Genomic DNA, 24,257 nt, shown 5'->3' with positions numbered 1-24,257 from the left:
GATTTAGTTCTTATGCTCTTGGGTCTGCCATCCCTGATTATGTTTTACAAGGGAGCCTTCTCCCTCCCCTTTTAGCTTTCCACGGGCAGCCCTGAAACACTTCTCACCTCCAGTTCCTCAAGTAACCTGTGGCTAAGCTCTCTGGCATTTATCATGTCTGTCAAAAATCAGTGTCAGTGTAACAGGAAATCAGAGGGACACTGATACCTCCAAAAAACAATCTCTGCCACCAGAGGCTGGGGTTGGAGCCACCGTTTCCCCCTCCCCTCCAAGCCCAGTTTAGGCAGATGGCATCCACTTATAGCTGGCCATGGCAAAGGAGAACATAAATGAATACAGTTAGAGAAAAGAAACCACAAATGCTTTTCAATTTTATTCGTACTGGGAGGGTAGTGGCATCCTGACATGGTCCTTCACATCATCCAATGAAAACTGGCAGGGACTTTTTCAAGGCTCCTAGCAGTTTATGGGACTAAATCCTGGAGTAATGTTGGCTTGGCTGTAGTGCTCTGTCAGCCTGCAGACATGGCATTCCCAATTCCAGATAGTTTTGTTGGGTCAAGACTAAAGTAATCAGTACTAACAGAAAGGGAAAGTAATCAGATGTGAAACACAGACCATATGATGAGCGATGTGTCAGGCTGGTACAACACAATACTTGTACAGACCAGTCAGAAATGGTTATTACAAACAGAGCTGGAAAATAGTAATAGTTAAAAATATGATCAAGTGCTTTTGATGGATTTCCCAGAAAAGAGAAAGTCTCTTCAGAAAAATAATGTAACAGCTTCAAAAAAACAACAATAACAGCAGCAATAACAACAAAACAAACAAACAAATGCATCTAGTGATCTTTAAATCAGCTTTTCCATTGGATAAATATATTTGAAATAGTTGTACAGTTCACAGTGGCATAAAGTTCTCTGATTGCTTGAGTGCTTGAAAATATCTCATCAGTAAAAAAATACCAGAGCTGGGGGAGGAAAACCCTCTCTCTGAATTCTGTACATGGGTAAATGCACAGGTTTTGGCAGGCATCAGGTCATTGGATCCATGGGGAACTGGCAGCATCACAGGACTGCAGATCACAAGTCAGGGGATGGAGGATAAGAGGAATAGTAAGGCCCATTTTCCTGCAATGAGAACAGAACAAGCAGTTGAACAGAAGTCTTCTCCAATACACCTTGGTGCAGTGACAGTGCCACAGAGGCAGAAATAATTAGGTATTAGGCTTTGTTTTCCATGGGTGAGTGAGTGCCACAACTCACCCAGGAGAGGACTGTGCTGCTAAACAAGCAAACACAGGCCTTGCTTTTGCCTATGTTTTAAGCATAAGCAGGAAGTGCAAGTTAAACTTTTGCCATTAAGCCAAAGCAGTGACACTGCTTTGTTGGCACAGCCAGTGACTCAGACACAGCTACTAATGCAGACACACAGCTCTGGCTACTCCTTTGGACTTGCACCACATAGTCTTTGGAAGGATATTGCCAATGCAAGCCATATTCATGCCACCATTTGGTTAGAGACCTGAGGTGCAGAAGGGAAGAGGAAGAGGGTCTTACACAAAGGCAGGACACTTTTCTACTGTTCCATTTTTCCCTGCTGTTTTTTTTTTTTTTCGTTTGCTTTTCCTGCTTGCTTGTTAGTATGTGAGGCAGGGAGGATGAAACACAGCTACCATTTCTTTTTCCAGTCAGTATAAGGTGTACAGCAGCTAACACAAATTTTATCTTGTCCACAGGCTGTTAGTGTGTTATGTTACAGTTCTTGGCTGAAGAAAGGCTGCCTTTTATGCACATAGGAGACTGCTACTGCTCTAATGGGAAAGTAGCCCTCCTTCTTAGCCAAGGCCTCTGCTTGGGCTGATCTAGACAAAAAATTCAGGGAATCATTACTCACAGAGCAACACAGACTCTCCAGAAACCTTCCCTCTTCCTTCTCCCCACACTTAAGGTGTGGAAGTCAGTGCCCTTAAAGACTTGCAGAGCAGAATGGGAGCAGAGAGCTGCTCTTAGGGCAGAGTTTCATGGTGGCCACAGGCAGTCACTTACCCTGGCGTCGTACTCGAGCACGAAAGGGGGAAGATCAATCTGTTCTGGGGGTATGGCTGTGAACAACTGCTGAAGGCTTTCCACATAGTGGATTTTGTCCTTTAGCCCTGAGACTGTAAAGGTTGTGAAAAACCATGCTGAGACCTGAAAATAAAACCCCACAAAAACCAATTAACAAGGTGGTCCTTCAAAACCTTCAAGTTCAATGTAATACTCCGCAGTGAAACAGGATTGAGTTGAACTTGAAACACCAAAATCATTGCCATAACACAACAAGGTCAGGAAATATGCACCACCAACTGCTAGCAAGCAGTGTCTTGAGAGCTTCAAGCTGGTGTTTTCTGACTCTACACTCAATCCTCCCCAAATGCCAGCCTAAGGTGCCTTTCTCCAGTCCTAGAGTGACAGCTATTCTGCTATTTTTCCTCAAAACCCCATCAGGATAGTGGCATGTTTTCACTCCAAGTTTAGCCAGTTCAGAAAATTACCTATGTGACTCTGTCAGAAGCATTTTCAGCCCTTTACATTCAAGGCTTTGCTTGAAAGAAAGGCCAATTAGAGTGACAGAAAGGGAGAAAGGGAGAAAGGGAAAGCCTTTCCGCTTTTCCAAGATTGTACTGAAATCTCCCTCCTGCTTTGGGTTGTCTGAGTGAGCTTTTGTTTTAGCACATTTTTTATCAAAGCCTTGTTAATTTAACTCTACAAGAACAAGCCTATCAACTTATTCTACAAGATTTTACTTTAAATAGTCACAGCTCTCTCTGTTTTGGGTACAAACAGGATAGGGAATTTTTGGTTTTGAAGACCAGTAAGACAGCAATCTAATCCTGCTTATTGACTGAGCGCAAGCTTTACTTTTTCAATCCACCTTCTCCAAAATTAAGTACTGTATTACTTATTGTTTATTCCTTCTCTATTCTTTTCCTGGCAGACTGAAGGAAAAGAAAAAACCTGTTCTACAGGTCACAAATGCTCATAGTAGGGATCAATCACATGGTCCTGTGCAACAGCTCTTGCTGAGTTTTCTTCAGCCAGAGGTCAGAGCAGATGACCTCCAGAGTCCTTTACAACCTCGACCATTCTGTCATTCTCTTTGATAATTTTGCTTTGACTGCAAGAAGTTAACAAAAAAGAAGCAACACTGCAAGAAAAGCCTTGAGGAAAGCAAGAATTTAAAATAAACTCTAAGATTAAATCAATAAAAATGATCTGTCTGAATACAACATTAAAGAGAAAGTCAGTTCCTAAAAACTGTCCAGGAATAACTGGAATGTCTCCTCAAAACAGCTTATTTTAATGAGAAAAGAACAATGAAAAAGAGAAAAGGAGGTAAAAACCACAACAGAACATTTGAAATAAATTCATTACTTTGAGGGCAAAATTAGAGATTTATGTTAGCAGAAAGCAGGGAGACAGATTTTACTGGCATCCAGTATTGATTATATTGTTCTAACAAGACCTCTTATGAGTGACATTAAGTGACAGTTTAATGAGTGAAAAATACCTTCTCAGTCTTGCACCAAAGTAGCATGGATTTCAAGGTGTGTTATAAATGACACTCATTAAACATAATTGCTATGGATGTTTAATGTATAAAATCCTAATAGGGGATATTTTTGCAGCCATCACAAAAACTGCTGTTGGGAAAAGTGTTTTTTCTTTTTCCCCTCCTTCCTCTCACTATACAAGCCACTGCAGCTTGGCATTACCCAGGAACACAGAGAAAGGGAGAGTGGCAGAAATGTTTCTGGTGAATTTTTCTATTACCTCTATTCTTGATAATCACAGGTTACAGAAACAGTAATACAAGAGCAGCTCTATTTTCTTACTGGTAACAGGACATGGAACTTTAAATTAAATTAAACTGTTAATGCACTGAAAGTAGAGGAAGTTTTACCAGAGCAGCCAAAGAAAGTTAAAAATCAAGACATCTGCTGAAGTTTCCCTTCATTTTTCTTGTCCTGATATTCTGAATCTAAATAGAAGGCTGTCAAAATCACTCTGCCAGGCTATAAACCCACAGTTAAATGTATGGCATGTCTCCCACAAAAAAACCAGCAACACAGATTAGCTATGTCTCTAATCTCATAATTTGGGCATACCTCAAAGAGAAATTTACTAAAATCTGGGAAATTTTATTCCAATTGGAAGGATCTTGTGTAGAGAAAACCTAAGTGATTTGCAGCAACCTTTCCACTGGCATCTGATCTCAAGAAACTGCTTTTAGGGCCATTACAGAAAAACAAACCAAAAATTGTTCATGATAAATACAAAGAGTGTGATGATTATGAGTATCTAGTTTGAGTCTTTGGGTGTGTTTCAGCTGTGAAAGATTCTTGATTCACAGCCAATTAATGAAAACAGAATTACTCTGGGTGAGACTGTTTCAGATCCAGCCATTTATAGTTCAGTTCAGAATGCAAGCTCTGAGAAGGTTTCTTTGGAGAGCTCTCAGAAGAGGGGAGCTGAGAGGATTCACATGAAAACGCCTCCAAAAGCCCTTTATTTATCTATCAGCAGCTTCATCAAAGACCAAGCAGGAGGAACTTTGCATGCATGAGTACAAAGGAACTTGTGATGGCACTTCATGGGTGCCTTGATCTCAGGCCTGGCAGTGAAGAGCCTCTCCAACCTACAGAACTGCTGACATTTATACTGTGATTTCATGACAAGCACAGCTCCACAGATCACAAGAACACTCAAAGCATGAGGAAAGGCAGGAGCACTGTACCAAAATGTGTGCACGGTGGCTCACCCTGCTTCATTTACTCTGTGCTTTAGGATAATGGCTGAACCTTCCCTCCATGTATTCTAGACAGGCCATTACCCTCAGAACCACACAGTTTACAACAGTTTCACACCTAGAAACCAAACAAAGAATCATTGTTGGCACCATAAAGTACATGGAGAACTGTGCTGGTTTTCTAGGACATATGATTTTCCAGAAGACATGATGAAAAGCCTTTTGATCCCTTTTAGCCCATAAATCAGCAGAAGTGACTCTAAGAGATGGCAGCCATCCACTGTGCCAGGATTCAACCCTGCTGTGAAAGGGACAATTTATACCAGACATTTAAGATCTGTGTATGAGGGTGATGTGTTTGGGAAGTCACATGAATGTACAGACCCTCCTCCTGGATTTGAGGCATGGGGTATTTCCTACTACTTCTAGGAAAGGAAGTAAGTAAGTGATCCAAATAGAAAGATGAATGTGCCAAACATTTTTGAAGAAATTTGAAGCTTTTGAGCTAGCAATCTTCCACGGGAAGAAGAGCTCTGAAAGAGTCAAAAAAAGGAGGGGAGAGAAAAATCATTCCCTCTTAGCAGCCATCTTCTTCACCATGCTTTCTGCTGCATATTCCCTATCATGTTTCATAAGCTGATGGTCCATGCAACAGTCAGAAGCAATCCTGCTTGCCTTCCAGTTATAGAAAAGATTGGCAGAAAGACATGGATACACATTCTCTTTTGCCTCCAGCTGTGCTGCCAGAATAGGATACAAACCAATACTATTTCCAGTAAGTTAGAGAACTCTGTGTCTCTCACCCTCCCTGCTTCCCACCAACCATCTGCTTTGCCTACAGATCTGTTGAGTCCCACTGCAGTTTCCAAAGGGACAGACAAGATGGCAATAGACACCAGTAAGGATGAGCTGTCATCCTCCAACAAGAAGAAAAATATTTCTCAACTAAACAGAAATGTATGGGAAGAGAGAAGGGGGGTGAAGTGCTGCTGAGAATCTAAAACACTAGTACTTCCTGGCTTCAGCTTTTCCACTCAACTCTGTGACCTTAGTAATGTTCTGTGCCAGCTCCTACATTTTTATGAGCATCAGAGCTGGAAACTCTCATTCTAGGACACAGACCTCTGATCTGTATCCTGTGGGAGTAACAAATAACCTAAGAGAAACTGGAACCTACACTGCTGGGAAGCCTCAGTCTTATCTCCATAAAAACAAGGAAGCTCCAAGTCTCATGGTGTCCCAGCTGTGCACAGGCAAAGAAAGGATGCTTTGGTAATTTAGCAGTCGAAGAAATTTTTGCTGAACATGTGCAAACAGATGTGTTTTTCCAGGCATACAATTTTCTCAAATTTGATTAATGTCAGCAAAAAGCAGAATAAACACAGAGGTTAATCTGATGTGAACATGGAGGATCAGATTTCTGTTTTAATTGGACAAACAAAAATTCTAGGAAGGGCTGCTGCTGCCACTTAGTTAATCTGAAGTACTCATACTGCTGCAGTAGGAGTAGTGGATGTGAGGTCCAGAAGGGAACCAGCTCCATCTTCTGTTGCCCCACACAGATCCCAGCCAAGGGTAATAACTTAGTGCATGACAAGTTCAGTTTTTTTGTCTCCTGATGGATTAACAGGATTTTTTCTGCACTCCATCAAAGGCATTCTTCCCAACTTTCTTTGCTGCTCTCCACTCTAACCCTGACTAATCTCACTGCTGCCTGAGACTGCTCTCTGCCCTTCCCAGGGCAGCTCTGAAGTGACACACAGGACACACGTGGTGCCTCTTGTGGTGAAAGAAAAGGTGAAACAGCCAGGAGATGAACTACACAAAAAAGAATTCCCTGAGTGTTTGGTCATGGTTTGTGACCCTGCCAGCAGGAAAAATGACAAGATGTTTCCCTTTGAAAGAGACACGATTCAAAGCTTCCACCTCTCTCTGGTAAGAGCACACAAGAACCAGGGCGCAGACAGCGCGCACGGCACTGGGGTTCAGCTCATCACAGAGGTTGGAAGATTGCAGCTAGATCAAAGATGGGATGAATTTCCAGTCCTGACAGTGGACCCAGAAGATAGTGCGTAATTTTGGGAATCTTCTGTACATCTCCACCTTCCTCATGCTACAGGCTTACAGGTGCTACTCCACCAACATGCAAGATACATTTTTCTTTTGGAAGATTTACCTTACCTTTGAACGAAATGTTGGGTGGACAAAATACAATGCCTTCAAGTTCCTCTTGTACCTGGTTTAGAGAAGGAAAAAAATATTTAAAAGTGAATGCTGACTAAAGTAATTTACACAAACTAACTGTCAAAAGAGACCATTTTTCTTAAGTGCCTGTGATGTAATTTTATAAAGTTAGATCTAATGTAAGGGCAGACACCAAAAAGTAAATGTAAAGGGAAAAGAAAATTTAAAAAAAAAGCAGAATGGTTATTTTTCAGTTAAAGACGTCACAGCCTTCAGTCTTTCAAGTAGGAAGTGAAAGAAAGTTAAGGACAAATTATGACTGCCACTGTTATCCAAACCTCTCCTTTCACAACCAGCGACACACTTTAGCAAGGCCAGGCTCCAAAAGCTCCAGCTCTGGATTGTGACAGACAAAACAACCAGAGTGCCTCCCTAAGAGCTCTAGAGGGAGACTGCAGAGGACAGAACTTCTGGTTAAAAAGATGGACTTGAGAAGGAAAGAAAATACCTCTTCCTTCTTCTTGCCTTTGTTAGTTATTTAGGTCTTTGTCCCAGCCAAGCTCTCTCAGAAATAAATGGGAAATCAGATACAGAGAATAACAAATATTTGCATAGCACAGAGGAAGACTGGAACATGTTCTTTTCCTATTGACACTCACTTGGCATCAACAACATCATAGAGTTTCTTCAGGAAGTTCGAGTCTAGTTGATTGTAATCATTTGTGAGTGTATGGAAGTACACCAAGACATATTCCTTCACTGCAATATGATCCATGACATGGATGAAATACAGAAGAGCCTGAGGAAGAAAGAAACAAAATTTATATTTGCAAAGAACTCTTTCACAGTTGCACTACATCTTAATATACTTCCCTTATTTCATCTAAAAATCAGGAATCATGAGGCTGGATGGCATTTCAGCTACAAAAGCAGGGCCAACATTCAAAGTCTTCAACCTGACTGTAATAACTTGGAAGTCTTTTGTCTATATGACCTCACAGATGGAGATACATTCTTGCTGTTTCCCTGAAAAAACTACATTTAAGTCATTACATTTCACTCTTCACATCTTGGCAGTTATAGAAACATGGTAACTCTCCTTCTTCTTGAGAAGAAAAAGAAGTGCATACTAGACCTGTTTTTTCTAAAAATAGCCTAATTGGAAAGTGTCAGCCTAGTGCACACATAGCTCTCTAAGGGTATACATTTTCATCTGCCTATAAAAAAACTTTCTAGTTAACATCTTAAGTCCTACAAATGATGTTTCTAGTATTAAAACTGAATCACCCTTATAATCAGACTTTTCCATCCAAAACATTCATATGTAACCTACACAACTCTAGTTTTACAGAGCCTTACCTTTTCCATGTCTATCAATGTCACAGGGATATTCCTTCCAACCACCACCATCACAGTGCGGCCACAGTTATCTACACCTACAAAAGAAATAAATATGTCCAAACTTCTCTCAGCCATGCCAGGTTTTGTAGCTGGGCCCTTTCAAACCAGGGAGAAAGAGCCTCAGCTCAGAACTTTTGCAATGCATCTGTTTTCCAGCAGAGTAAATATGCTTTGTTACTGCTCTCACTACACCAGTACCTATTCTGGTGAAAAAACTCATGTATCTGAGAAACTTAAGGACTGCAATTTTATGTTGCCTGTGTACTCTATATTTACCTAAATATCAAATAATAACATGGGTTTTATTTTAAAAAAACCTTCACTTGCAATTCTACCACCAAAGCAAAATCTTTCCTAGAAACCAGGCTCTGAACTCCAATGCACAGATTTCCAGAGCATGCCTCATGGACCTCCTGCAGCTCACAGAACCTTGTCTAAGGCAAATAAAAGAATTGAAATTTGCAGCTACTGAGCAGAAGGTGTCACACAACCTTGGTATTTACACAAAGATAGAGGTAAGCTCTGGATTTTCATGAGGCCTAAGAGATAGCCAAAGTGCTGAACAGATTCTCTCCAGAAACACAGCTATGCTTTCAGCATGACCTATTGTATAGGCAAGTCCAAAGAAAATGGTTTTACTTTAAGACAACATAGGTCAGTCATCAGTACCCCAAACTTACCTGTCTGGTACAAAGCTTTAAGAGAAGCAATGTCAGAGAGGTCTTCAGCTCTTGCCTGACACAGCCAGCGATTATAACTAGAAAGTCAAAAACATCTGGTCAGATCTAATCCCCCTTTGGATTAGCAGTATAAGCCTGAAGAGGTATATGGGGAGGGAAGGACAAAACAAGCTTTTTCTGACTGAGCCCTCTCTGATGTTGATGTTTTCTGACCTATGGAGCAACTATCAAGTTTTTAAAGAAAGATGTGTTAAAAAATAAAATTTAGTGTCTTAGTGTCTTACACACCTAATGATTTTCACTTGGGCAATTAATACATATTAATATATATCAACCAGTAACTGTAGAGACATTGCATTTGGGCTGAAAATATCTCAGAGGTTTTTCCATTTAAATATGTCAGTATGTAAAAGACACGAAAAAAAAAAGAAAATTTCCTTTAGAAGCCTAGATGTTGAACACAACTGTGTAGCAAACAGTTTCATGAACAACTTAGTGCCTCATCTGACAAAACAAGCCAACACCAAGCCTTGAGAGGTTTCCAGCATGGAATTACCTTCTAGAGAAGTGATCATGCACATTAGGGTTACCAGGGCAGGGAGGGGGAGAAAGCCTGAGCCTTCTTTTATTTATCAAATGGAAGAAATATGTTTTGCTATCTGCACAGAGCCTCAGGAACAAGTGGGCAGTATCAAAAGCAGACGATGCCAACACTAAAAGTGGTGACAAAACAGTGACATCTTGTGGCAAACAGGTAAGGAAGCTGGCTGGATGCATTGGGTGTAATAAAGGGTTTATCACAAGCTTCCCTCTTTCTCCTACTGCCCCATCCCTTCTCCCTTCAGGTCAAAGAGGCTACTACATCAATCCAGGGTGACATCAGGCTTTACCTGTATTTGTGTGCTGGATGATGAGGCTTTGCAGATAACAAAACCATCATTCATAAGGGTTGGTCCTAACTAACACAAATATTCACATGAACAAGCAAATTCTCACTTCCTCTGGTGCTGTTTCTGCAGTGCTGCCTCTGACAACTGTCCCTGAAGGATGAGGCGCCTCTGTTTATCAACGTCCCCCTCCATGCGGGCAAAAGCATGGGACCCAATGAAAGACAAATCTGCCTCCAGACCCTCTTCATCTGAAGCATCTGCAGTAGAAACAAAGATGGTATCAAATGTTTGGGCTGTGTACAGGACAGCAATGCTGCTGATGACATGGTACATGTCCCAGTGAAACAACACAGTCATTGTGCTACAGACAAAGCCCCCGAGGTACCTCACCAGTACCACTGGCAGATCACAGCAGTGATTGAGAACCACTCCCTTAAAGTGTTGGCTTGCCTGGAAACTAACTGGGAAGTCCTAGTCATCATGCATAACAAAGAGTTTACTCTCCCCAAAAAAAGGTCTGGAGAGAGTGCTTCAGCTTTACAGTCATCCTACTTGTCAAAAGGGGAAAATTAGCATGCAGAGGCACAGATGTTGCAGCTTTATTCAATTTAGAAGCTGTACTGTAGAAAGGGCCCATTTCTTTAATCACTGACACTTCCTGAACAAATGCTGTAGTGATCTGAGTGTAGCTATTTTTACAGTATTGTCTACAACATGACTGGGTGATGAAATAGAAGACCACAGGCTCAATTCCTGGTGACAATACCAGAATGCTCCACCGAATTGATGTCACCCAGGCATGTTGCTAAGACTTCTAGCACGGTCTCTCTGGCAATCTGGACAGGAACTCAGTTTCCCCTTTCAGCACTATATGCTATAGTAGCAATGGAACAAGAGTGCAGGACTCCACTACACAAATTCACTCTTATCTACACAAATCCAGTAATTTCACAAATTATTAGCTAGCGGTTGAATACTTCACACTGATCAGCCACAGCAGCAAATATCAAATATTCAGCCTTATCCCAACTGGCTATGCAAAAGCAGAAAATTGAAATGAATTCCCAGTTATCTGCTTTGGATGGTTTAAAGCTGTAAAACTTGCACATTGCTGCTCAACAAGTAAGGCAGAATGTGTCTGCTCTGTCAGTTAATATATTAAATTGTTTTGCTACACATATCTCACCTCCACCCTGACATCTAGGCAACCTCCTCACAAACAGACTTTCACTGAACTTTGATAGCCACCTCCAAATACTATTCTCTGGGCTCCTCTAGTCATTTTATATGTTTTAGGGAGTTTCTGCTAGTTTTCATTGCCCATTTACTAGTTGGATGCACTATATTCCGGCAGTATCAATACAATTCAAGACAGGACATTGACCATAATACCTTTTTCAGTTAGGGGCTGCACAAGATTCTGAAGGAACACCTTCAAAATTCTTAATAACTTTGGGAAAAAAATTTACAAAGGGAATGAACCACCCACCTCTTCCACCAAGAAAGGAAAAGACAGAACAGCTCTACTGCAGTTACTGCTGGGGAACACAAGAAGCCAGTGAGGCAGCTTGAGAACTGGAATCATTGTAACCTGACTTAGGTGAGGTGAGGTAGGAAAACATTTCTCTCCTTCCTTTTCTGTTTTTCCCACTGACTTTCCCAGAGAGACACTTATTCCCAAGTCCAGTTCCACACTCACCATCTGGAACACCTGGCTTTTCAGTGATCCTGATCTGCCTCTCTGGTACTACCGGCTCCCCTTCTGCATTGCCAATGTCTGCAGGGAGGTAAGGCAAGGACTGGACCTCTTCTTCCAATGATCTTGGAAAGTACAGAGGCAGCAACTTCTGGTAAGTGGCCTACAAATAAGAGAAATGCATGAAGGATCTGCCTTGTAGCAGGGAACTTGTCAGCAGCTTGGAGGCAAAGTACTGCCTCCCTCAATGGTTAATTTGGGCCGCGAGCTGGGACTACTTCACCAAGTAATCTTGATAAAGGTTAACTTTTTGGGTTTTTTTGCCACACTGGCAAATGACTTTGAGAGGACTTTGCTAAAACCTGCATAGATTCAGGTAGATTGCAGATACTTTATCTTTGTAATAAAGTTAAAATATGCACGGACAACAGATTTGAGCAAATGTTGCTTATGTTAAAATGTACCACTACATAGATCACCTTTAGTGATCTGCCTGGGAGAAAAGAAAAAGCACCAGCCAAACAAGAAAATCCCTCCCCACAGGAAGGAAAATAGTGAAAATCTCTACAGAATGTATTACTTCGTGGGCTCTCTCCAACTGATTAGCAGTTTTATGACCCCAAACAAATCAGTTATTTTCTTTATCCATATGCCATAGAACCTGAGCACAGCGTGGGTGTTCTGCACAGGAACAAGTTTGATGTACAAGGAAAGTCAATATTCAGACTGCCTGCATCTCTCAGAACACAGATCATTAAATGTCAAGTTTGCTATTCCAACAAAGCAGCAAGCAGTGCTTCAGATCTTTGTAGGTGATCTGTAGGGATGCTGAAATGGCCCTCTTCAAGCACATCTTTGTGTAAGGAGGAAATTTTGTGTGAGGAATTTCCTTTCTGGCTAACAGATAACATCCAGCACAACTGCATGCTATCACCTCCCCTACTGCTCCCTGTCCACAGCTCAGCAAGCTCAGAAGCCAGAAGCAGAAAGATTCTCAAAGTGTCCATAGTGACTGCTAAGAGCATGAACAGTTCTGGAAAAAACGCTATGCTAAGAAGGAGGCAGAAGGATGCTGCAAGACCAAAAGTCTATGTGATCTGGAGGGAAAATCCAAATCCAGCTTCACTGGTGCAGAGAAGATGAATCATGCCCAGGAATTTTGGTAGAATGAATGCCAAGATACCTCTTCAAGCTCAGAGACAGCAAACACCACCTTCTCCAGAGTCTCTCCATGAACCTCCAGAAACCTCCTAACTGTGCCTGCAAGGAAGCAGATTAAATGTAGTTAGCAAGACAGAAGGAGAAATCTACACACAGAGCTACAAGTGAAGAATTCAGAGTGCAGGAGAGAGATACATCTCTCCTCATACTAAATAGGTCCACAGGCTGTAGGCAAGTGTGGATTAAGTGGTGGTTTAACACACCAAATGGGTTGCTGGGCATATTGGAAGTTCCATCTCCACTCTCTCCTGATGCTGACTTTAGAGAGAGACACAAATAGAGAATAAATCTCTCTCATTTTAGCTTACTAGGATTCCTTAGACTGTGAAATGTGATTCAATGGCCTTGAAAAATCAAGCCAAATCCTTACTTTAAAGAGTCCTGTGCAAACTGCTAAAACCAGGCATTCTTAAAACAAGCCACTGTGCCTGAAGTTATCAGCAAAGCAATATAACCAAGTTACAGTAGAAGCTGGTTCAAGGCAGGGTCAGCAACACAAAATCTCTGCCAAAAAGATATAAAATCTCTATTTGTAAATCATGAGAGAAAGTGTCCAAACAAATTCGTTGGTACGGGAGTATTTTATCAAGTATCACACAGACCTACAGAGATAACAGAAGACAGCAATAAAAGAAGTTATCTACATAGAATGTTTCTGGGGAGTTCAAGAAACAGCAGAGGGGAAAAAAGGAGCTATTTTCAAATACTTCCTGTGTACTACTGTACACAAATTCCTGTGTAATCGTGTCGACCTGTGACATTACTTTACACAACAAATGCAGTTGTGCGGTTTCACAGCAAACAGTTCTGAATGCATGTGAACATGTGAAAAAGCCAGAAGAGAAGGGGGAAAGTAGGAACCAGTATATACAAGAGTATATAATATTCTTGTTTGAGTATTTTTCTATACTTTATTTTCAGCCTAGGATGTTTTCTGATTTGTTTTCAGTGATCTTCATTTTTTCTTTAATATAGTTTCCTCTGGAGTGCAAGGCAATTTGAAAAGTTTTAGCAATGCTTCTTAGTAAGAATTGCCATAAAACAAATAACAAGAAAAGAACCATTTCCCCTTGTTTGTTCTGAACTGGCATGGTTTGATGGTTCTTATTCTGGGAGACAGTGAACAACTGATTTCTTTTCACCATTTCCATGCCACTCATGAGTTTACAGACATCTATCACACTCCCCTCAAGTCAGGTATATTCCAGTCTGAAAAAGTCTTGAGCTCATTTCACTATTTCTTGCTTTTTTCTATTCTTGTTGACCTCCTAAACTTTTCTGTCTACTATACTATTTTTGACTCTGCAGCTTTAAAGAGTGAACAAAGCATTGATTGATTGCAAAACATTCTTAATTTTGTTGTGTCTTACTCAGCTTGCTGTTCTGAGCTCCTCCCAAGCTGTTGTTTTCATGGAAGAATTATCATTTGAATGTTTTGCTCCTATAATCAGCCCATCATTTTGCATGTGAAGGCAGAAGCCTGTAGGAGTGGGTCAGTGGGGGAAGGATATCACTTTACACTTGGATGTGCTGATGACACTAAAACAGCAGATAAAATTCACTGTTGCTCTAGTCTGCCTACAAGTATTCAACAGTAAGGCCTCATCTGGGCTCTTCTGAACAAACTTTAATTACCAGCAAACTCTCTCACATCATGTTTAACATATTTTCCGGGTTATAAATTAATACACTGAAAAATGCAAGTTCCAGAACAGATTCCCATGGATCTTTACTGATGAGATCCCAAGAATCTTTACTGAGAGAAAGGATAATTTGTTTCTATCTTCCACTTTCTGATCTACCATGGTATGCCTTGCCTTTTTACAGGCTCTAATGAACCACAGACCCCTAAACAAAGGTTTCCCCATTTCAAGAGCAATCTGTCAGAGGTAAGTGACCTGCTGCCATCCAGTTTATGCTGTTTTCCAACACACTTACGCAGTGCTATGTGGGTCGCATCCTCCAAGGGGTAGCATCTTTTCAGAGTATTGATGACACAAAATCCTATGGAGCACATTGCCTGTTCCCTGGAATCCAGAAAAAGAGAGACAAATGAATAGACAGCCAGCTGCAAACAGAAGTCTGCCAGGGCAGTAGGGAGCACCATTAATTTCTTCTCTGGCTCTAAGCAGCAGTAATCCTCTTTCAGGTTTTTGCAGGAGGATTCTTCTCTGGCAAGATGCACACACCCTCATTAAATAGAGAAGGAGAGAACCATTAATTATTCCCCACTGGTTCCTCTGGTGCTTGTTTTCAGATTTCTCCTTCTACCTCAGGTATGTTGTTCCTACAGTTCCTCATATCCTGAATTAAGTTCTTCCCTCAAACTTCCTACAATCCTTGCTCAAGATACTTTTGTTCCTGTTTAGGACTGACAGTAAGGAGAAGGAGGGAAAAAGAAGGTGCTCTTCAATACATACACACTCCTATTTCTTCACCTGACCAATGATTTTGTTTTGTTAGAGGTCTGGACACAGGCCAAGGTGGCTTACTCCATGTTAAGTATGATTAGACAACCATCAGAATGGAGTGACACACACTTTAAGATCAGTAAGATGCTTCCAGCACTGAGCCATATTTTCAGAAGAGTAAAGCAGAGCTGTTGCCAACAGTAATGAAAGGAGTTTGAGCAAGCCCAGAGATGGTAGACAATTTCACAAACATCAAAAGTTACTCTAGAACACAGATTGACTGAAAGTCATTCAGCATGCAGAAGAATTTTAAAATAGTTTTTAACATGTTTCAGTCCAGGCCTGAATTTGCTAGTAACTTCTGAGGCAGAACAAAACTGGCACATGCTAAAAATCATAGCTGTAGTCTTGAGTTTGAAACAGTTACTATTGTGTCATGGACATATTTTATGAAAAATCCTTTCCTTAGGATCTTTTCTCCTGAGAAGCTGAGAAGCCTCAGGAACAAAAAGTAAACAATGGTTATCTGCTGCTGTGGAATGCAACAGGTGCATCTGTGATTGGTCTCATGTGGTTGTTTCTAATTAATGGCCAATCACAGTCCAGCTGTCTCAGACTGTCTGGTCAGTCACAAGATTTTATTATCATTCCATTCCTTTCCTTTCCTTGCAAGCCTTCTGATGAAATAATTTCTTCTATTCTTTTAGTATAGTTTTAATATATCATTTTCTCTTAATATAATATATATCATAAAATAATAAACCAGCCTTCTGAAACATGGAGTCAAGATTCTCATCTCTTCCCTCCTCCTGGGACCCCTATGAACACCACCACAACTATTGCACTGCAACACAAAGTGCAACCTTGGAAGAATTGATCTTCCCAATCCTAAAAAATTGTTAGGTCTGCTTTCTGACACTGCTCTTGCTCAGGTGTATTTTGTGACTGCTACCACTACAGCAGCTAGCATGGGAGAAGAACAGAAAACAGAAAAATAGGAAGAAAACCCCTGTTAGTTAAGAGGAAGTAGAAAATACCACAGATGGGAGGGGAAAAAAACCTACAAACCTAGCTGCTGCAACTGTAGATTTAGAAGTAACCTTGTAGCCTGACTGAGAATTTTAGCTGTCTGTTGTACAAGGGCAGAGAAGCCAAACACACAGACACAGCAGTTACATCTGCCTGTGGGTGTGTCCCCATGGCTGCAGACACACATGGAGCTGCTGCTGGAGCAAGCTCCAGCACAGAACCCAAAGCAATTATTAATGTTTCTCCTTTGAAGAACCGAATGCTGCACAGCTCTAGCTACTCCATTTCAGGACTTGAACCAGCTCAGATCTCTCTGTGCATTTTCCCTACACCACAGCAGAGATAACCAAAGGCACAAAGCAAACCGTGAAGCCACTCCTGTTTTCATGTCCTTAACCAGACCCAGCAAACACGAGAAGAGGTTCTCAGAGGTGAGACCTTTGTGCAGAGCTGAGTTTCCAGGCTCTGTGTCCCAGCTGGAGCCCAGTGTGGGCTGTGCAGTGCAGTGCTTACTTGGCGAGCTGCAGGACGTTGCGGTAGCAGCTGTACAGGGAGCTCTCGGCCGCCGTGCGGTACCGGCTCTTGTACTTGGGGCCCACCGTGTGAATGATGAAACGCGCTGCCAGGTTAAATCCCTTCGTCAGCTTGGCCTCGCCTGTCCTGCAGCCTGCCACCAACAGAACAGCAGGGTGAGCGTACATGCCATGGCAAGAAAGGCACAAGTGTTCCAGCCCTTGCCTTCCTCCAGTCAGACAACTCCATACATAGAAGTCAGTGCTCTAGAGATCAAATATTAAGGATAACATCTGAACTCATACCAGCTGCTTAGCACCTAGTCAGGCTGAGGAAGTGAGAACTGTGCTTGTTCCTCTCAATTTTAAAATTTAAATTTAAAATTTTAATTTTAAATTCCTCTCAATTTTAAATTTTAAAACTATGTGTATAAGGATTAACCAGATATTGCTAGAAATTCTGTCTTAATTGCAGTGCTTACTACACTACTTACAGAGCAAAGGAAGAAATGATTTAGTAATGTACAGAGAACAGATGCACAAGTATACCATATAGCTAGCAATAAAAAGTCCTTCTGAATTTAACAACTTGGTTTGGGGAGACTGATTTGTGGATAAAATGACTACAAGTCTCCCTAATCAAATAAACCAATTGTTTATTTATTTAAACCAGGCAAAGCTATTAAAACTAAATAGAGAATACATTTGTTTAATTTATGCTCTCAGAATGAGGTAGCTTGCTTTGTTTAGCATGTTTCTTCACGTCCACAAGGCAGACATATGATCCTCATGCAGCTCAAACTCTGTGGACAGACCAGTTGTCTAGTTTCAAGGAAAGGAAGTTTGAGCAATCCATGTAATTGTTCCATTCACAGCTCTCTCCAGTTACATACTCCAGGAACAGATTCTGTGTTTGAAGTCTGGTTTTCCTTTAGCACACAGAAGAAAAGTCTGCTAAACTTCCCCTTCTTCACCTAAATCTAGTCCACTCCAGATCTGGACAGCTGAAGAAGTACTTCTAGCCTCTCTCTTTCCCTACCCTCAAAGACAAGTGTTTTCCAACCTTCTGCTTGTACTGCTGCACTCCAGCTTTCTGATCTGACTGAAAACCAGTATTTTCATTGGATTAGCTTCCAACCTTATTGTCTTATAGGTTGCTGGTGGCCACAACAGGGAATGAGCCAGAAGAAGCAGCTGCAGGCAGCCTTCAGGCAGCAGTGCTGCAGCAGCTTGGCTTAAGCTGCCCACTGAACAGGTTAATGTTCATCTCTCCCACTCCACTCCTTCCTCATACTGCTCAGGCAAGCTAGCAACATGCATGAGAGCATATTTTATGGGAAGAGACACTCCAGGTTGAGAATCTTCCTCACCCAAAACTTCAAGCATATCTTTTTAATGGCAACCATGCACCGCCTTGAAGCCAGCATCTTGTTACATTTTTGATCCAACAAATCACATCATTAGCTTCTATAGACCTCCACTGTGCTTCTTTGGGTTAATCAGAAGGAAGAAAACACCATACTAAAACTAAGCATACTCTTCTGAATTCCTGCACAGCCTCTAAGAGAGCTCAAGAGACCAATTAAATAAGCACAATATGGAAAAAGGAAAGCCAAACCCAAAACAATCTATCAGATATCAAGTTACTTTTCTTCCTCTGCAGTCCCCTCACAACCAGTGAGGAGAAAGCTGAAGCCTGTAGGAAAAACTTGTGAAAAAAAAAGAATGAAGCAAGTTTGGTTGAGGTATACTCATGAATTCAGTAGGGAAATCAATAAATTCAGGGAAGCAGATGTAGCATTGGTAATCTTTAGCTATACTCAGATTGCACTTCATACTTCCCAAGGCATTCTGCCTGGAGATGTCAATACAACCTATAAAACTAAAATGAGCAGTAGGTATTACTCTTAAGATACAACGTGAGGGGAGCTGCACAAGTCAAGGTCTGTGGCAAAACTGGGAACAAAGTCAAGATCCTATTTTTTATCTGATGAGATTTCAGGTTTTAGAATAGCTTTCTCAAGTTTAAAATGGAAAGTCTGAATTGTCTACATCTTGTGTGTGGCAAAGAAAAAGCACCACCAGAGCTATAAGTGCCACAAAAAGTCTTTATTAGACTGCAACATGTATTTGTTGATAAGCAAGCTTCTATCAATAGCACTTCATCTGCAAGCCTGCCCCTGGCTGTAGTATTTCTTCATTAACAAAAACTCATGCTGCTCCCAGGAACATACAAGTTAGCTGAGCCTTAAAGAAGGCACAGGCCTTTGAAGAGTCAGCATGTCACATGCTTTCAGGTCATGATTTTTCTTGGAATCTATGAAATGTGAATTTATACCAAGCAGCAGGAATAAAGCAGGAGAGACCTAAATGAAAATGTATTTTACAGCTTCAGAACATAGACCATGCATTTTCCCTTTTTCAGCACATTCTCCAATGAACAAATGTCAAGGCTGAGTGGAAAGAGGGGAAAAAAGGAAGCAGAGATGACAAATGAATCCTAAACTGATTTTTTAACTAAGCTCTCCATCCACTTCTGCAACTGTGACAAATACACTATGGGTGCTTAAATGCCAAATCTGTAACCCAGCCTCTCTTTCCTCCCCCACACAACATGTCAGTAGGGTGTCACAGTAGAACTGATTTCCATAAAGCTCTTGGCACAAGATTAAAAGAGAAGTGTCTTCACAGGGAGTTGTGAACCTGCAGAATGCATTACAGGGAGAAGACATAGTGTTTTCACTGTGGTAGAAGATGCAAAACTACGCATAACTCAGCAGGGTAAAAGGGAATTTAAGAAGCTGAGCACAACAGCTCCCTACAGAGCTGACAGATCTTAGGCTTTAGGACTCCTTGAAATGCAGTCCCTCTCTTCCCACCTCTCAGTCCACACAAGAAACCCAAGTGTATTTTAGAAGAATTTTGGCGTATAATTGTGGGGTCCTAACTATTCTAGAGCACCTATGGTATTTTAATTTCCACCCACAGCACACACTGAACTTTTGCTCTGTTATAAAATGGCTACTCTTCCTCCTGTTTAATTTCTAGGTTACTCAAAAAAAGCAAGCAAAGGATGATTTTATAGAAACAGGACTTCTATTCAATTGCAATTTAAGCTACTGAGAGTTTATATTAGAAATATGGCTCTTCTATATCCATTTTGTTACTATATAAGGAGACCAAGCTGTTATCCAGAGTGAGCAGTACCACACAGAGACCTCAAAATTCCGTTCAGTACCATAGTTCCTAGAGATGTGAATTTTTATCTGTAAACCATATTAGACTTCTGTGTGACCTTGGATAACTATAAACTTTTTTTTGTCACACACAAAATAAGGAAACTCTTATTCCCAGTGCCTGTTAGATGAAAAAAAAGGCTGAGTATTCATCTCCCATTATCAGCAATAAACTCTGTTAATAAAGACTCTAGGAAAACCTCATCAATTTCTAGAACAGCCTTGCATTAAGGCTGCTCTTGTAGCTTTCCAATAAAGTCATTTGTTGTACACAAGAGACAAATGAACCAACCAACTTAAGAAGTCACAAAGACTTTATTTAGACATGCAGTGTTTTATCAATCCATCTATTATTATCATATCTTTCTGAAAGACTGTGTGTATATTAATATCCTGAAAGAAACAGGATACACAAAGTGCATGACATAATCCACTTAATTTCTTCAATGGTGAACTTGAGTTTCTGTCTTTCATTATGTATGCACACTGAACAGGATAAAATCTCAAGATGTACGAGACTGCTCCCTTGAGCAAAAGCTCTGATAAGCTAACTGCTCCAAGTGGCTTCAGATAGCAATGGGAATTACTGTATCACAAAGTAAGGGCTCATAAAAATCAAAATATCTGCCACAGGCTTTCAATTATCTGTAACGTGAGCAGCAAAAAGACACTGGACTGGCAGGTGTTTCCCCCATTTTTTTCATGTTAATATCAGCTGTTGGGGGCTGGGCAAAGCTCTACCTTTTTCATTTGCGCCCCCATCCTGATGTTTTGTACTATGCAAGGACAGGAGATTTCAGTAAGATAAAAATGTCTCTGGCCACTTACCTTTGAGCTTCTGGAGCTCATCCTTCAGGTCAGGCCCAGCATGCATGAATATACTTTCAGACACTGGGTTCTTATCCGTGAGAGTCTCATTGCTGGTGTTTACGATGGCCGTGCAGTTCAGTAACGCCACATCTCCTTTCCTGAGGAAACAGTTTATTGCAGCCTGAATGTACAACTGAGCAGGATATTCTCAAATCAGTGCTGACAAGCAAGGAAATGCCAAGTTCCAGGAAAGGCATTAACAGGACTCCAGTGCCCACACAGCGTAGTGTACCCTGACGTGCTCACCAAGCCGAATCATCTCTGGCCTCTCCCTGGTGGAGACAGACTGCATGCAAAACTCAGCCCCCTAAAGAGCCCCAGCCCCAGCAGTAACTGAGGGATGTTTGTAGAAAAGGCAGTGTTGTAGCTGTATGTAGGGCAGCTCAGGCAGCAAACATGCAAAGCAGCTTGTTAAATTGATGGAGTCTAACACTTCCAAAAACCCACATATTTTCTCTTGGGGATAAGAAGACAGTCCTTGTGTTATATTATTTTCAAAACTTAAACAACTTTTTCCGTGTACTTCTTTTTTTTTTTTTTCAGACAGACTATCCAGGGCACCTTACAGCTGCTGTTCCTCAGACCACTGTGGGTCGAGAGTGACGCTACAGCTGGATAAGCTTTTTTCTTCTTTTTGCTCCCAAATCGTGAACCCTCAAGTTGATCATGTTCATTCTGCTGTCCAAAGATCACGCAAGCAGAAGATAAACAAGTCACAGATGAATAAGAGACAACAGAGTAGCAGAACTTTGACCTGCTTTTTGTCACAGCAGCAGCCATCAGGGATTTTGGGATCAAAGAGCATAGGAAGGGAAAGAAAGATTCCCACGCACAGCGAGCAACTAAACTAACAGTTGAAATTGCACACATTTGCCCAAGCCACAAGAGATGTTTAACCTTTTACTCCTCTCTTTCCTTACTCTCTGTTTTACTCCTCTCTTTCTTTATTTAATTGAGTTCAGGAAATCCATGAACAGTCCCATTTCCTGCATATATTAACCACAAAGAGGTTCAGGCTGATCCCTGAGAAATCCTTCTCCCTTCACACTGATTAAGTTAAGAGTTATTCATCTAAAGAGAAGCCTCAAGTATCTGAGTTACAGGAAAGAAACACTGATGGAGTAAGTACAGCCTACTGTACTTTATCAATAGATTTTGGAAGAAAGTCGTGGAGATAAAACACAGAATGGAGGAAGGAGGGGTAGGAAGAGCCAAAAACAAGCCACGAGAATACTGAGTTAAAACAGAAATGTGAAATCAGAATAACACTAGCAAATACAGAAAAAAAGGTACTAAACAGCAAACGTACTTTTTTTAAATAAAAACCTCATATTCAAGTGCCCAACTAGATTTTGATACTAAGCATACAGTATCACAGTAGGAAGTACAGCTCCAGTCTGCTGCATCAAGGACTGTCTATGAGCACAACCTATGGTGGAGCAAAATCCCACACTTTGAAAGTTACCGTGAACAAAAATATTATGTTATTCTCAGATCTGTAATGTTTGATTCAAGAAAAGAGGATTTCGAAGTTTTATTCTAGAGCAGTAATGATTACACGAAGATATGGATCCTGCAGTAAATGAAGAAGTGATGACTGACACACGAGAGCCACAGCGAACTTACCACAAGATTATTTTCTCATTGATGTCTTTCCTGTATGGAAAAGGTGATCTAACATCAACTTGAGATTTTTCAACAGAACTTTGGTGACAATCCAGCTGCTTGGCCTCATAGGCATCACTCCAGCCTGGCAGACTATCAACATCCACAAACTGGGAAGGAGCACCCAAGGGATCCATGGAATGGAAACAGCAACTCCCTTCCTCTGCTAACTTGTCACACTCCAATTTTCACCGGAGTCTTCCAGGTGCTTTAAAGAAAAAAAAAATCAAACCAGGTCACCAGCTGTTCACTAAAAGTAATTGTCCCACAGAGACCTTTCACAAGACTGCAATGCAATAACAGCAGCAGACAAAAGAAAAACAGATTTCTCACTCAAACACTCCCTCTTTTGTTACCTGCATGCAATAAGGCCATGCAGATACTCACAGTGAGACAAACCTCTTCCAACAATTCAAGATGAAAACACGTTCTCTACTATATTGATCCAACTGACTTGTGATCTTGCATTTTGGAAATTGCAAGGACAAATTTCCAAGTGCAGAGAGGAACTCAGTCTTTCTGAAAAGAGTTATTTCTTTATCTACACTCAAAGCAAATTTGTAGCAGGGAATGTATAATCTGTCCTTTCAGAGATACTGGTAAATACTTATGTGAAAAAGAAAAAATACAGAGCTTCCCAAACCACAATGCCCCTAACCCTCCAAAACCCCAACCCTTACAAACAAACAAACAAAATCCCTCCCTCTCCCTGAATAATACAGCCCTTGCAGTGCAGTGAGTTCTGAATTGCTGCATGCAAGATTTACAGTCACACAGCTCTTACAGCCACGCACTCAGGCACAAAACCCCTTCGCCCAAATCAGTTTTGCACGAAAGAGTAAAGCTGTAAATGTGAACGCTGGCCCAGCACATTTTAAGACGGAACTCTGCCACCTGACTGATGCTGAGATGACACTCGAGATGAAGGCTCAAACGTGCCAGTACTCACTTTTCAGCTGCCAGCAGGTAACGCTTGGGCTCCTACATTCCCATAGTGACTACTGAGCTGCACTAGTGAATCAAACTAGCGCAAACATACCCACGTAAGTAACTTAGCCTGCCACATACACACCCACTATTTAACTCCTTTTACAGGTTCGTAATTGACAATAATTTAAAAACGATCGCGCCCACAAGGAGAAATTGTGAAACGCGACTTACTAAGTACATTCATTAGCCCGGGGAAAACAACACAACAGAACAAAACAAAACAAGCAAGTATCCAAGCTCACATTGAGGGCTAATAAAGGCTGACACGAGGACAGAGATAGCCGTAAGAGCATCTAAGTATAATTTTCGCTGGGAGAAAAGGCAAGGAGAGCGACAGGGAAGGTAAGCGCGGCTACACTGGCCCCAGCCGGGAGCTCATGTACAACAGCATCTTCCCACTGCTGAACAGCCAACCCCAGGGGTCTGGCTATGGCAGCGAGAGGAAGGAGAAGCGGAGCGTGCAGCTCTCCGGGGTGTCTCCCCCGCGATCGCTGCCGGGCCCTCCCAGGGCGGAGGCGGCCCCGAGGGATTGTCGGGCTCGGAGCGGGGCACAGAGCGCTGCGAGCGGGGGCCGCGGCCCCAGTGCCCGGGAGGCAGTGCCGTGCCCGTACCGAGAGGAGAGCCTGCCTCTCCCGCCTCTCCCGCCCCACGGCTGGCAGCCGGGATTCCGGCACCGCG

The 24,257-nt window shown here is 41.6% G+C and overlaps 1 protein-coding gene across 1 annotated transcript in view; it reads right to left on the bottom strand.

The window, feature by feature from the left end:
• Nucleotides 1–339: 339 nt before the first annotated feature.
• GDAP2 (ganglioside induced differentiation associated protein 2) overlaps nucleotides 340–24,257 on the bottom strand; it is a 24,150-nt gene continuing 232 nt past the window's right edge. The window contains exons 2-14 of the mRNA XM_054654473.2: nucleotides 22,551–22,797; nucleotides 20,883–21,022; nucleotides 16,820–16,973; nucleotides 14,805–14,893; nucleotides 12,829–12,905; nucleotides 11,649–11,808; nucleotides 10,056–10,206; nucleotides 9,060–9,136; nucleotides 8,338–8,414; nucleotides 7,638–7,777; nucleotides 6,976–7,030; nucleotides 2,052–2,195; nucleotides 340–1,133 (exon numbers count right to left, since the gene is read on the bottom strand). Coding sequence (XP_054510448.2) covers nucleotides 1,086–1,133; nucleotides 2,052–2,195; nucleotides 6,976–7,030; nucleotides 7,638–7,777; nucleotides 8,338–8,414; nucleotides 9,060–9,136; nucleotides 10,056–10,206; nucleotides 11,649–11,808; nucleotides 12,829–12,905; nucleotides 14,805–14,893; nucleotides 16,820–16,973; nucleotides 20,883–21,022; nucleotides 22,551–22,726 — 1,488 coding nt within the window. The 5' untranslated portion in view covers nucleotides 22,727–22,797 and the 3' untranslated portion in view covers nucleotides 340–1,085. The remainder of the gene's footprint in view (nucleotides 1,134–2,051; nucleotides 2,196–6,975; nucleotides 7,031–7,637; nucleotides 7,778–8,337; nucleotides 8,415–9,059; nucleotides 9,137–10,055; nucleotides 10,207–11,648; nucleotides 11,809–12,828; nucleotides 12,906–14,804; nucleotides 14,894–16,819; nucleotides 16,974–20,882; nucleotides 21,023–22,550; nucleotides 22,798–24,257) is intronic.

Source organism: Agelaius phoeniceus, chromosome 2 (assembly GCF_051311805.1).
Source record: "Agelaius phoeniceus isolate bAgePho1 chromosome 2, bAgePho1.hap1, whole genome shotgun sequence".
Classification (NCBI taxonomy): Eukaryota; Metazoa; Chordata; class Aves; order Passeriformes; family Icteridae; genus Agelaius; species Agelaius phoeniceus.
This window is presented reverse-complemented; position numbering and strand designations above follow the sequence as displayed.